General features: G+C 37.0%; 1 protein-coding gene across 1 annotated transcript in view; it reads left to right on the top strand.

The window, feature by feature from the left end:
- Nucleotides 1–280: 280 nt before the first annotated feature.
- LOC141432488 (cyclin-dependent kinase-like 4) overlaps nt 281–15640 on the top strand; it is a 66095-nt gene continuing 50735 nt past the window's right edge. The window contains 2 exon segments of the mRNA XM_074094072.1: nt 281–591; nt 7691–7880. Of these exon segments, the coding sequence (XP_073950173.1) occupies nt 458–591; nt 7691–7880 (324 nt within the window). The 5' untranslated portion in view covers nt 281–457.

Raw genomic sequence — 15640 nt, forward strand, 5'->3', positions numbered from 1 at the left:
TACAAATAAATATTAATAAGTCAAGAAATGTTAGGTAAATGTTTTTTCTTAATGTATGAATTTAACAACACAACAGGCTGTGCGTCATTTTGAATTTAACTTAAAAACTGCTAAGCATTAGACAATTTGCAGTCGAACGACAAATATAGCAAGTTAGCGTCTGTAAAATAATGAATACCTACTGACTACGGCGAAGACAAATAAGTAAAAAATGCATACCAAGTTTAAAAAGACCACTCCCAGTCTACGTTTTACCCTACCACTGTGGTTGTCATGTACACAGCCCGACTCAAACTGTAAACAAAACCACGATCGATATTACTCTATACTACAACTAAAAGCCTTGCAGCTTTCATGAAGAAAACACCGCGGTGTAAAAATCGGAGCTCCTAAAATTCACTTTATTTCGACGTAGTTTTTGGCGGGAAATGCTTTTTGTGTACGTTCGAGAGCGCGAATGAATAGTTATTCGTTGGTGCTGTTCGAGTGTTATTTCAAACTGTGGAACAACGTGGCGTCCTGTATGGAGAAATGGTTCGGTGATAAGCGGTTGTGGTTATTCGGAAACAACCTGCCGCTGCTGCCGCGGAGGTGAGTTTTATTCTAAAAAACAGGAATAGCTGATACCATTAACCTTTAATAATTCCAAGTTACAACTTTTAAAAAACTCAACACTAGATTATACGTAATTTCTGTCAATATCGCACCTCGAAGATTACCAAGATATAAGCTCAGCCTAGTTTGGAGTATGACGGAAAATCTGTATTATTATTAAGTGATGTTTTTTCCATATAAAATAAACCATAGTACAAGCTTGGCTTACTTAGTTTGGGACTAGGTCAATTGGGGTCAAGTCAAGTGGCAAGAATTTCTTTATTAATTTATTTTATTAAACCATTTTCAATAAGCTGTCAAATCCTTATTTAAATTAACTGCGAAAGTAACTCTGTTTGTTACCCTTCACGCTTAAACCACAAAACCAATTTAGATAACATTTGGTGCGAAAATAGTTAAACCTCAAAAAAGAGCATAGGATAGTTTTATCAAGGAAAATTGCATAGTTCCCGCGGGATAGCGATACGCGAATTCTTCGCTGAAGAAGTCGCGGTCGCGGGCAACAGCTATATATAGTATAAAAAGTAAATATAGTTATAAAATTTAAGAAAATTGCAAATAAATGATATCATAGTTTCTATTGCTGTAAAAACACTTTGTGAGAACCGGGTTTTGACAGTTCATAAAAGTTATGGCAATTCATTGTTGGTGTCAAATACCCTAATAATTAATGCGTTTTGAATTCAAACTTCCTTTTGTATGTACCTATATAACGATACAGAATATATCATAGTTTTTTTTAACTAGGCATATTCATAATGTATGTTTTTTGCGAAATAGTCCAAAGTATTACAAATGAGCTTATTGCTTACCTTAGAAAATCTGCATTATATAGGTAGAGATGGTGCCATGAGAGTTGAAGTGAATGGTTAGACACACATCTCATCTACAACATGTCGTGTAATTACAGCAGGATTTTGACATTTACTATACTCAATACTACTACTACTATTTTATACTCATTCATTTAATTGATTCTCCTTTTGAGCAATTTTTTAGATGTGTGTGTATTCAGGGAGTCTCTGACCATGGCGCTTTAAATCCAAGGTTCCATTCTAGTCGCATAACCACTCGCATAACTGAGCTACTTTTGTTCTGATACTTTTTAAAAATATGACCACTGGTATTTTCATTTTTTCATTTAAATTTAATGTAAGTAATGTATTGTATTCTAGGTATCCTAAGTACAAAAATGTTTGAAGGAAGCTTATCTAAATCTAAATCTAAATGGACAAGGACCAGAGGGAAGGGATTTTTTGGAATCACGCTCCTAAAATACCTTTCAAAAGTTATCATTTTAATGATATTTTGTTTCGCAGTTAAGTTTCAACAAAATCGGTGCAGTAGTTTTTGATTTAGAGAGTTTATGGCGCTTTAAAAAATTGTAGGCGTGTTTACTTTAGAATGATAAGACTAGCACAGGACCGGGCAAAGTGGCGCGAAAATGAAGCGCCCTTAAAGGCCATATCACACTTGCAATTTGCGGTCGAGTTGAAAGCGAGGCGAGCACGCAGCGAGTTCACGAGCATAATAAAGCACTTACTCAGCAGTGGTGGATGTGGGCTGATCGATTATTTTGGAATTTTTCACAATAAGTATAAAACTTTTAATTATTTTTTAGATTACATTTTTAAAATTACTCTTTTATTAAATGGTAATATTTCTTGCCCTAAATGGCGTTGACTTCTGTGAAATCGTTATATCGATTATGAAATCACTATTATATACGACCTACGTGACTTCGAACATGATCACGTTCAAAATTAAAATTCATATAAACAATTAAGCAACTTAATTACAAATGATTTTAATAATCAGATAATATTATATACCAAAGATTATTTTTACTTATATTCAATTAATAATCTATTTGTTAATTGTTGCATATTTTGTGTGTAAGTAAATGATATCAATTGGATAATGTTATTACAAACAGGGTATGAATGTGAATCGTGCGTATGTACCTATGTAATTTATGTATAGGTACAAGGTAAGCGTTGAAATAGGTACATATACATATATATTTGTCACGCTGTACATAATGGCAGTTTTAAAATCACATTTTTCGAATCGAATGAAATACTTAATTTTTTACAGATATTTAAATTTTTCACACCCACATAATAGTAAGAAAAGGGCATGTCAATTTACTCGAGACTTAAGGTGATTTCCACCGGCAAGGCCAGACGTGTAGAGGCGAGACGATAATTGAAATTTGTATGGCGGAGCCCTCGGCGGCCCGCAGCGGATCGCGGCGGTAGCGCGAGAATGCATACAAATTTAAATTTTCGTCTCGTCTCGCCGGTGGAAAATCACCATTAGAGTATACATTACAGTATACTCTAAGGCTCGAGACAAAATCTAGCGTGCTAGACTCACAATTGTTGATATCTCCTTAATAGCTATAACAGCATACTGAATGTCAATTAAACTTTAAATTTCTGATTGGTATCACTAATCAAATTAGGTATAGAGTACGGCGCTAGTATTATTTCACGAAAAACTTTTTCACGAACGACTTTATCACGAAAACTTTATCACGAAAAACTTTATCACGAATAGACTTTACCACTAAAGACTTTTTCACGAAAACTTTACCACTAAAGACTTTATCACGAAAACTTAATCACGAACAGACTATATCACGAAAAGACTTTACCACGAACAGACTATATCACGAAAAAACTTTACCACGCAAACTTAATCACGAACAGACTATATCACGAAAAGACTTTACCACGAATAGACTTTATCACGAAAAATGTTTGAAACTTCTTCACGCTGAACGGCTGGAGGGATTTGGGTGAATTTGGCAAAAAGTTAGCTTATAATCTGGATTAAAACATAGAATACTTTTTATCTCGATATTCCCACGGGATAGGGATAAAATTTTGAAATAACAACCGCTAGGCTTAGATACATGAAATTTGGTATGTAGATAGTTGGACGTCTGGAATAACACGGAGATAACTTTTTGACCCGATATTCCCACGGGATACCCAGGGATAAAATCTCGAAAAAACAACCACTGGGCTTAGAGCCATGAAATTTGGTATGTAGGTAGCTGGACCTCTGGAATAACACATAGGTTATTTTTCACTCCGATATTCCCACGGGATAGGGATAAAATTTTGAAATAACAACCGCTAGGCTTAGATACATGAAATTTGGTATGTAGATAGTTGGACGTCTGAAATAACACATAGATAACTTTTTGACCCGATTTTCCCACGGGATACCCAGGAATAAAATCCCAAAATAACAACCGCTGGGCGTAGAGCCCTGAAATTTAGTATGTAGGTAGCTGGACCTCTGGAATAAGTTACTTTTTATCCCGATATTCCCACGGGATAGGGATAAAATCTTCAATCATCAACATACCTACAAACACACACACTTTCAGATTTATAATATTAGTATGGATTTATATGTGGCTGTTTATCTCACGCCTATATTCATTTTAGACGTGTATTATATTGTACGATATATGTATGTGTAGGTGTATTTTTGTTGCGTTTTAATATTCTGAAATAAGGTTGCCTTGAAGAGACCACTCTTAAGCGATAAGACTGCCTATTGCTTTTTTCTCTCATTGTACCTGTTTTCTGTATAGCTTACTATTTCTGGTGTACAATAAAGAGTAATTGTATTGTATAGGTAGGTGAGTAAAAATTAGTTTGAAATTAGTTTAGAAATTCATTGAATTAGCGCATAATTAGTAGCCAGTACCAGAAACAATAGACTTTTAAATCAGCCCTAAAAAGCGCCTTTGTTATTTTGTTTGTGAAATTATAATGTGCGGATTAAAGTACCAACACGAGTAGAAAAAACGTATTAGAAGACTTACTCGTTAACTTGTAAAGCCTACCTACTTTGCTGATCTTTCGCCTGCAAAAACACGCATTTTTCTATTTTTTTTTTTAAGTGAAAACAACGGTTTTTGAGACATCATTGCAGTTTTCCTATTGCCTTCTTCTTTTTTAGGGTTCCGTACCTAAAGGGTGCCAACGGGACCCTATTACTGAGACTCCGCTGTCTGTCTGTCTGTCTGTCGGCGGCCGAGTCGCCTAGCAACGGCTAGCTATGTCGTTTGAATATTTACCTACTTTTAGGTTTGCGATTTTAATGATGTTTTATAAAAGTTTCGATAGTACAATTAGTGACTGTCTAATTTATTCGTTTTTGTGCCAAATTTATGAACAACAAACCTCAATGAAGCCAACTTTAATAAAGCGCTCGTCAAATCTGCACTGTCATCACTATGTTTGCCTATTGTTTTTAACACTAGAAAAATCGACTCGCACTTGACCAATTTTTGTTCTATATTTAGCTATGAATTGCTGTTTCGCTAATAAATTAATTTGAATTTGAAGATGAGCTCTGCTTGAGTTAGATGGATTTGTGTGATTTGTGTGTGTTCTTGCAGTGTGAAGTTGGAGGAACTGCATGAAAACACATTTTTGCATAAACGTTGCTATCATAAAGGTTGCAGGTGAGCAAAAGTAGGTAATTGTTTTAGTTCATCCGTTTTCTTTATGTAATACTTACATATAATATCTAAATACATAATCCATACTAAATAGTGTTATTGACAACTTACATTGCGATTATTGATTAAAATTGCTTTTTTCTGTTATTAATCTATCTATTTCCTTTATTATCCGGGCTGCTATAAAAAAAAACCTAACATCGAAGGCTAAGGCGGGAGCTACGCTCCGCTTCGCTCCCGCCTTAGCCTTCTGAACCTAACCTATCCGAGTCGCTTCTGCTCCAAACCGTCTTGATCGCTCGCTTCGCTCGCTCGTACAAATCAAGCAGCGCTTTCAGAAAGACCATCATTGCCAAGAAGAAGGCGCCGCAGGAAACATGTGAAAACCGCAAAATACTTAAAAACTATAGTATTCAATTAAAGTAAAAATTACAAAATAATAATAATAATACAGAGATGTATGGGGTCCATTAGTTACAAATCTATCCCGTGGGATTGTCCGGATAAAACTAGCGTATGTGTTATTCTAGACATCCAGCTACCTTCATACCAAATTTCTTGACTCTGAGCCCAGCGGTTATTATTTCAAGATATTATCCCTATCCCGTGGGAATATCGGAGTGAAAAATAACCTATGTGTTATTCCAGAGGTCCAGCTACCTACATACCAAATTTCATGGCTCTAAGCCCAGCGGTTGTTATTTCGAAATTTTATCCCTATCCCGTGGGAATATCGGAATAAAAAGTATTCTATGTTTTAATCCAGATTATAAACTAACTTTTTGCCAAATTTCATCCAAATCCCTCGAGCCGTTTCAGCGTGAAGAAGTTTCAAACCTTTTTCGTGATAAAGTCTATTCGTGATATAGTTTTCGTGATAAAGTTTTTTCGTGATAAAGTCTATTCGTGATAAAGTCTATTCGTGATATAGTTTTCGTGATAAAGTTTTTTCGTGATAAAGTCTATTCGTGATATAGTCTATTCGTGATTTAGTTTTCGTGATAAAGTCGTTCGTGAAAAAGTTTTCGTGAAATAGTTTTCGTGATATGGTCTTTTCGTGATAAAGTTCATTCGTGATAAAGTTTTTTCGTGATAAAGTCGTTCGTGAAAAAGTTTTCGTGAAAAAGTTTTTCGTGATTAAGTACTGACACGATAGAGTACCTACGACAATATAGTTTAGAAATTAATTGAGTAAATGGCAGGGCCGATTTTAGGAATATTTCAGATTAATGACATGAAGTGCTCGAATGTAGCATCAATTTTGCATGAAAATTCTTTGATTCTTTGATTCGTTTTCCATTGGCTCTAACTGCTGATTATGCTCGTTTTTAACAAATAATTAGTTACGGACTGACAACGACTGCTTACATTTGTATAAATTAAGTTATAAACATTAAAGATTGATCATCGGAGTTATAAGAGCTACTTATAGTTAGTTATAGATAGGTATTATAAGTTGTTTAGGTGACTAGTTTCTTGGACAAATTAACTTCAGTTGATATGTTGAATGTGTTGCAAACATTTTTTTATGGCATGTGAATGAGGCCGTCATCTCTTGGCCTATGACATCATGGTCTTCGAAGAGAAGATAATTTGCTCTCTCTGCCTCTATTCATAAACACCTACTTAGATAGGTTTGTAATATTAAAAATAAAATTCTTTTCTATATCTATGATTCTTCTTTGACATTATTTGCCAAACTTTTCTTACGTCATTCATTATCTTCAAAGAAAATATCTTTTTATAATTATTTTTTAAACGGTTATGAAAAATCACATTAATCTTAAATCAATTTTTTTTATATCAAATTTTAATTATGGTTAACAGCTAAGTGTAGGCAGAATTTTTTATATATGTATACCTAGGTGAAATTACAGCGTTTATTATACCTAATCGTAAACATGATTGGAGAAATCAATAGAGCCATTATTTCGCCTCAGATCGTGTCTGCGAGGTACTTTTACAAAATATATATAAGGACTTCTAGGTCTTTTATCGGGTCGTGCATAGTGTCGTTCATTCCGTTGACAAATATCCGCACCCACAGCTAAAAGTCGCCGTGTGTAATCGCTCTAAGGCGCTAGCCACACAGCAGAGACGTGGCGAGGGCGGGTCGCAGTCGCAGCGTCCCTTGAATCAGTTTTCATACAATGTATAGAAACGTCGTGATACGAAGCAGACAGAAGAGACGAGGCGGGTCTCCAGGCGTCTGCCCTCGCCTCGTGTCCGCCCCGTCTGCGACACTCGCCCGTCCCACGTCTCTTCTGTGTGGCTTGCGCCTAAAGCTACTTGTACTATATCTATTCTGTGCTAATGCGCCATACAGACTCTCGCGCGTCTCCTAGAGGCTCTTGGCACGAGTCTTGGCAAGTGGAGGCTGCAGGAGTGCTAGCACTCTCGATTTATTCAGTTGCCCGCTACGTCTACTTTCCCCTCTCCTTTGACTCGCGCCCGAAAAACCGAGGCGAGGGAAGGAAGACGAGGGGACACGAGCACATCGTCCTCGTCCTCACTCTCTCACTCGCGGTCCCTTGTGTAGCCTCGTAGAGTCTGGATAAGGTATAAGATCGTACCTCTTTGACACAGGTCGCGCGCAAGCAGCCGCGCGATGGAGCGCTATGAGAAGTTGGCGAAGCTGGGCGAGGGCTCGTACGGGCTGGTGTACAAGTGCCGCAACCGGGACACCGGCGAGGTGGTCGCCGTCAAGAAGTTCGTGGAGAACGAGGACGACCCGCTCATCCGCAAGATCGCGCTAAGGGAGATCAGGATGCTCAAGGTAGAGACACGTTGTTCGCCGTACCTGCATATCTGCCACAGCGGAGAATGCAAAAATATCTGACACTTTCTACCGGCTCTAGAAATAGTCTTATCAGCTTTGCTTAGTTTGGGACTAGGTCAATTGGTCAAGTGTCCCATGATATTTATTTATTTTTTTAATCTCTCCTTTTCGGAAAGTTTAATTTCCATGGATAGATAGCCGGGTGGAAAATTGCGTTTTCATCTCTAGGGTGGAAAGTATTTTATTTTTTATTTTTTACGATTAGCAACGGAGTGACGTCAATGGCACTTTTTTTTCACGTTTTGGCCTGGCCATCTAGATACACGTCGTGACCAAGGAGCTTATAAAGTATACCTACAACACTGGAGGTTGAACGCCGAACATCCGTTTGCTGTCCTTCCTCTTTGGTTTGAAACAAGAAATTTGACTTTTATTATGTCACGAATATATTCCATCTCTTTCTTTAGTTAGGTTAAGAAAGAGATGGAAGTCGTTCTTGAAATGTGAAAGAAAGAGATGGAATATATAAATAAGTAACAAAGGTCAAACTTCTTCATTCGGCGTTCAACCTCCAGTTTTGTATATAGTTAAGCTCCTTGGTCGTGTCGTGACCAACTCGATTTTTTTTTTATAGTCGGACGTGGCAAGTGGCCAGTGCGAAATGGTTGGAGGTTTGATATCAGTAAATTTAATTTATTATTATTCTCTTCTTTTTTGTAGTATTTTACTTTCCTCACAGTCGAAATGAAAAGTAGAGTGCCTAACTCGGGTGAAATTACCCATTTCCCCTCGAACTATTATAGAAAAATCTCGGGTGCAATGGGTCACTTTCCATCCTTGGTTATCAACCTACTATTGTGCTTGTCAGATATATTGGTGCTGGTTACCGTACATAGCTATCTTAGATAACCAGCACTGGAAGGGGCCAAAATGTTCCTACTCCAAAGAGATTTTGGTAATGTAATTAGTTATTTTTACTGTTGATTTGGATTCCGGAAAATTAGAGAGTACTTACAGCCACCTGCATTAATATATATATGCCACAGCGGAACGTGCAAAAATATCTGACAATTCCCATACCAGCTCTAGGAATAGAGTCGTATCAGATATTTTTGCACGCTTTGCTGTGTCAAATATTCGTACTGGTGACTGTACAACATGCTTTTCATTGGTATTTTTCACTCAATATCCAAATCTCTTTAAACACTTTCGTAGTATCCGGGGGGATAGGAGTTCCGATCATGGACAATTGGACATTCTATCAATCCTCCTTCAGTGAAATTAGCTTGGTGTTCTACGTATTGTTTACTATGGTCTGTCCCAGAATTCGAGATACTAAAATGACAGTCTGAAATGTCAAACGTAAAAATAATGTGGCCAGCATAAAAGGAACAGTGCTGCTCCGTGATTTCGGTTTCGTAAATAACCGATAAAATGTTTATTTTACGATAGCAAAAATAACATTAATGCATTCAATATTCTACTTTCCATTTTACTTTATCATACGATAAAGTGATGAAATCTAAACACAGGTAAAAATACAGTGTTCATCACTTAGTGCCAACGTAAAAAATAATAGAGATGCTACTACAAAACTAGAAAAACGAAGTTCGTATGGCACCGTCCCTTTCACTCGCGTATTGAATGAGATAAGCGTCAGCGGGACGGCAACATACGAAGTTCGAGTTTTGCATTTCGTAGTCAGGGCCAGCACGGCTACTACGAAATTCGAAAATCGAAGTTCGTGTCGTTCCGTCCTTCTGACACTACTATTTAATTTAATACGTAAGTGAGAGGGACGTTACGGTACGAACTTTGATTTTCGAACTCCGGAGTAGGCCCTCAGATATCACACAACGTCATTGTTCATGTTTTTCGTATTCAAGTGGTATTCAACCGATTTTCGTTACTTTACTCGTATTGTCATCGGATGTGATCAGTGCGTTTTCTCGTGTTTTTATTTGATATTCATATCATAGAATAATAAATCAAATATTCATTATTCTCATATTATTTAGTTAATGTAAAACTTACTTAGAATGAAATTGAAACTTAAACATCAACATCTATAAAAAGTCGAAATATCTCGAAAACGGTCGCATTTTTATTAGACCTATTTTACCTTTTCTAGAATGTCCTAAGTGCCCTACATTTTAGTACATCACGGATCCGTTCATATCTTAATATTTTACGACATACATACATAGGTACCTACAAAATCTTTCGGTAATAACCGGTTGCGGCACATCACTATTTATGAGACGCAAAAAACAGGTAACACATGAAACGTCATTTTAGTATCTCGAATTCTGGGACAGACCATAAGTAACTATTACTTGTTTAAGTCATATTTCACCATGAAGCGTGGAACAACATTTGTTCCGACAAAATGGAATTTGATTTTGACGTCTCACACAAGGATATTGGAACTGTAATTTTAATTGATCTATCATCAAATAGATAGTTTTCAAAGTAACTGGTTTCTTTGAGTAGGTAGGTTAAATATAATATTTAATATTATAAATGTGAAAGTGGCTCTGTCTGTCTGTCTGTCTGTTACCTTTTCACGGTTCAACCGCTGAACCAATTTAGACGAAATTCGGTATGGAGATAGTTGAAGTCCCGACATGGTACCCAATAGCACAAATAGCCACATTATATCTTATGTTTAATATCTTTATTTAAACTTACAATATCTTTAAAAACATTACATATTTCTTAGCAAATAACATATATATTGTCGGTTAGGTACGCGACATTGGCGACCTGTAATAATAATAATTTTAAAGACATTGTTTTTGGTATTTAATTTTAATAAAAATTATGCAAGCAATATTTTCCCATGACGCAGTCTGTGGCATCAGGGTGAGCGGGGTTGAGAAGTCGCCGTACGATCTGTAGGTACAGTCGCCTTCAGCATATCGTAGCGGGCGAGGTAGTCAAATATTTCGAAGCAGCATTCGATATTAATAAATTCGTTACACTAGAAATGCTCAATAACATCAGAACATGCAGTGGGGAATGGATGAAAATTTTAGAAACTCTTGAAACTTTTTTTATCGATAGGAATAGCCTTCCCAATTAACAGAAAAAATATCAGATTTTAAATTAGCATCGTGGTAGCATCAATTAATTTAAAATTAAATTTAAAAAATCAAAAAACCCGACTGCCAAAACTAAAAGGAACAAAATAAGCCTAGTGATCTAGAACTGTTAAGTAGATAATTTAAATTTCAACAGTCGGGACCCATTACTAAGAGTTTTTGAGCTGGTCACGATTTAAATGGATCCCGCCTGTTGAACTTTAAATTATCTACTTAACAGTTCTAGACCACTAGGCTTATTTTGTTGCCTTTTAGTTTTGGCTGTCGGGTTTTTGTTTTTTTTTTTTAATTTAATGTTTTATTTTACACTTTTTTGATATTTATGTGAAAACGGTAGACTAAAAGTATTATAACCCATATATATTTAAAATGGACTAATTATTAGCTTTCATTTGATACCCATATTGTTACAATACAAAATATATTTTTTTCATTCCTCCGCCATTTTTTTTTTCGCAGACGCCATATTGAAATATAGCCTATGTCACTCCGACAGTTATGACGAATCCAATGATACCTCATATGTCAAAATCCGTTTAGCCGTTTAGGCTGCAGCGAGGACCAAAGAAATGGACATACATACCCACATACATACATACATACATAAATACATACATACGCTCGAAAGACATAACCCTCCTTCGGGCAGTCGGGTAATAAAAATGAAAGTTTTCTTTACCACCAAATTACGATAGTCCGGTTGGTTACGGGTTGTTCCATCGACATCTATGTAGGTACCTTACGGCTTAGATGTCTTGGATGTCAATGGGTTGTTCCATAGCCCAGACCAAAAAATGAAAAAAAAAGAAGTTATGTTTCTTTGACTCGTTTGTTTTGACAGGTGCCACTCTTTACCGGTCCGGATAATACCAGCATGGAAATACCGACCATGTTTTTCATGTACACGCCCATAGAAAGTGACATGAGCTTCTAAGAGTGTGTTTATAATGCAATATTATGTCAATAACGACCACTATGTAATTTTTGGGAATACCCATGGAAATTTTGAAAAAATCCCGGAATTTTAATTCAACTCCACTAGGGATAAGTAGTATAATTTCGTCTATCAGACATTTTTAATTTTCATTCAGTTTTTATGGAATAATCGAGAAAAACTAACAAAAATGCAACGTTGCCAGCTCAGCAGGAATAAACGCTCTTAATGATATGATCAATTGCATGTTCTGATGTTATTGAGCATTTCTAGCGTAACGAATTTAATGAAATTTAAAGCTGCTCCGAAATATTTGACTACCTCGCCCGCTACGATATATCTGATGGCGACTGTACAAGAACAATTTTAAACATACCCCCTGTTTCGCCATCCATTGATTAAATTGATTTGACGGATGTTTTTTTTTTATTCGACTGGATGGCAAACGCGCAAGTGGGTCTCCTGATGGTAAGAGATCACCACCGCCCATAGACACCTGCAACACCAGGGGGATTGCAGATGCGTTGTCAACCTAGAGGCCTAAGATGGGATACCTCAAGTGCCAGAAATTTCACCGGCTGTTTTACTCTCCACGCCGAAACACAACAGTGCAAGCACTGCTGCTTCACGGCAGGATTAGCGAGCAAGATGGTGGTAGCAATCCGGGCGGACGGACCTTGCACAAGGTCCTACCACCTGCAAAAATGTTATGCCGTCTCTGTAGACGGAGACGGCATCACATTTATCCATCAAATAAAATTAATCAATGGGCGGTGAAACAGCCTCTTAGTCTATCAGTTAGATTATCAATAATTATTTTCTTCTTCTTCTTCTTCTCTTTTGAAATATGGCTTTTCTGTCCTAATTAATAGGACAATTTCTTCAGTGTCAAGTTAAACTCTCTTTGAGAGGCACGTTGTACGGTGATTGTGGTTTTTGCAACTTGATAGTAAAATTCCAGAAACCACGTGGAGACCACTTGCGCATTAAAAAATGTTAGACACGAGAGCAATATAGGATTTTGGGATCACTGTTCACTGTTAAGGTTAATCGCCGCATAAAACACTATCAAAATTATACTTCAACTAGCCAAAGAAACAGAAATAGCAAAATTAGATATTGTCTACATCCGCCATCTTCGAATGCTACAAATCGAATCCAATAATTATTTTGTGAAACAAGAATTATATTGACGTGAGATTAAAGCTGTGTCAAGATTAAATGTCATGAATAAATGTTTCTCTTTGTTTCTTTAACGATAGCCATAATCCATTATTCCATTCCATTTATGGGGGTCTTGTACAAACGTTTGTTTCTAATATCTTCATGTTTACTTATATCTATTTAATTTAAATTTGACATAAACATATCTCTCCTTTATAAACTTTGTTATTACCTCATAACTAACCATAACCGGAACTTATCACGCTACTAACCATACCACGCTACACCTGCTTTCAAATAAAAAAAATCGCATTCAAATCGGCCCACTACGGTGCCACAGACAGACGCACATAGCGGTCAAACTTATAACACCCCTCTTTTTGCGTTACAATGCTACGTATGACAAGTATGTTCCTAAGCATACACATATCAGGTACCGTAAACTGCTTCAACTTTGCTCTCTGGCCCCAACATTGCCTGATTCGATTTAGAGTCGATAACTTAGCACCCTTTAGGTTTTTAAACTTTTGTCCCCCCGTAATAAAAATTCCCGTGTAAATGAAAGTTTAAAACCTATAAGAGTGCTAAGTTATCGATTCTAAATCAAATCAGGCAATGTTGGGGGCCACAGGGCAAAGTTGAAGTAGTTTACGGTACCAGATTCTATAATGAATTACATACGTTGCGTACCTACGTGGGATAAGTTTGTCCCTATAGCTTAATGAGCCAAACGCTCTGACGTTCGCGATCGCATTTACCATCTCATTATAACATCTCCCTCGTTTCATAAGACGAACGGCACGGCATACCGTGTGACAGAAAGAAGTGGTGAAACCAATTGTGATTCCAAGTGGAGAATAAGCCCTCAGCTCTTGGACTAGGTCCTAGTCACTAGTGCCACTACGTTAGCGTAATCACATCACATTTGGTTTGACTCGCACATGAATATTTTATTTGTAACTACGGTAACGAGTGGTTACTGAGGCTTTTGTCTCATTTATCGTAATTGCCTCACTAGAAAACGATTCATGTCATGCACTACGGCTTTATAGGGAATGTTACATGTTCTTTCTGAATAGAAATTAATGTGCTGCTACGGCCCTCTATGGCATTCTATAGATAAATCACTGTAAGCTCTACCTTCGGTAGAACCTATTTTCACGATAAACATCCCAGTGGCTTCCATGATGAAAACATGATGGCTTACTGAGACAAGGTTGTTGGTCGTGCCTACAGCTACCCCAAAGGTAAAAACGGAAACTCTATTAGTTACCAAGACTTCGCAATCCGTCCATCTGTCCGTCAGTCACCAGGCTGTATCTCATGAACCGTGATAGTGACAGCAGAAAATTTCACAGATTATGTATAAATGTGGCCACTATAACAAAAAATACTAAAAACAGAATAAAATAAATATTTTAAGGGGGCACATTTTACTAGGGTAATTATTTTGAAAGCACGTGTAAATTATCATCTGCGAGAATTCAAATGTAAATTAAAGGAATTAAGTACTTAGTGGCATTCACGAAGACGCGTGATTTCGTCGAAATTAGACATTAATGACATTGTAATAAGAACCAAGGCACGCGTCATCGTGAATGACTCTACCTATACATATAGTCATGTCCACAATATTGCGAACAATGTCGCAAATTCGCCCGATCCCTGCGTGCGTATATGTGAGAACGCACTGCACATTCCGGGACTAGAAAACCTGCTTTCAAATAAATAAATAAAAAAAAATATTGATCAAGTGCGGGTAGTTCGAAGCACTCGCGCTGCTAGGCAGACTTGACACCCCACACTTCAGTCTACTCGTGACCACGGCCACTGCAATGTTGCCGAAACGTCGAGTTAAATATTACTCGTGTGTATTAGCGTGATAAGTCCCGTTGGTGATATTTTGACTATGAGTGAAAATCACGAAAGTTTAAAACGTTAAAAAAAACCGCATCCAAATTGGTACACCCGTTTCAGAGCTATACACACACAGAGCGGTCAAACTAATAACACCCCTCTTTTTGCGTTGGGGGTTTAAAAAAGGAGCTTTACGTGCCTAAGCCCATTTTCTCATCCACAGTTGTAGGTATATTTTCCCACGTAATATCTTAGCTATGCAGTAAATAGATTTTTTGATTACAGCTAATTGCGGATTTACCGTTCAAGTTATTATGCAAATCGCGTTCTGTTTAATGACAAAGGTCCCCACTCTTCAACTGTGGAATCCCCAAGTCCATTTCCGCGACACCAAAGCAAACACATACCTACGGACAACTAGTTTAGTCATTATATACATAAGGTACAGTCACCAGCTTAAATCTCTGCCACAGCGGAGCGTGCAAAAATATCTGACACGTCCTTTCGGCCCTAGAAATAGAGTCGTATCAAATATTTATGCACGCTTGTTGTGTCAGATATTGGTGCTGGTGACTGTACCTACTTACATTGTGGTTTCGTTAGGTAAGTATAAGTGTCATGCATAGTTAGGATTCAAAGAAATAGTCCGGAGAAGCTGTTGGTTCTCCTTTAATAAATAGATAAATAAATAGCAAAGT

This window comes from Choristoneura fumiferana, chromosome 11 (assembly GCF_025370935.1).
Source record: "Choristoneura fumiferana chromosome 11, NRCan_CFum_1, whole genome shotgun sequence".
NCBI classification, from domain to species: Eukaryota; Metazoa; Arthropoda; class Insecta; order Lepidoptera; family Tortricidae; genus Choristoneura; species Choristoneura fumiferana.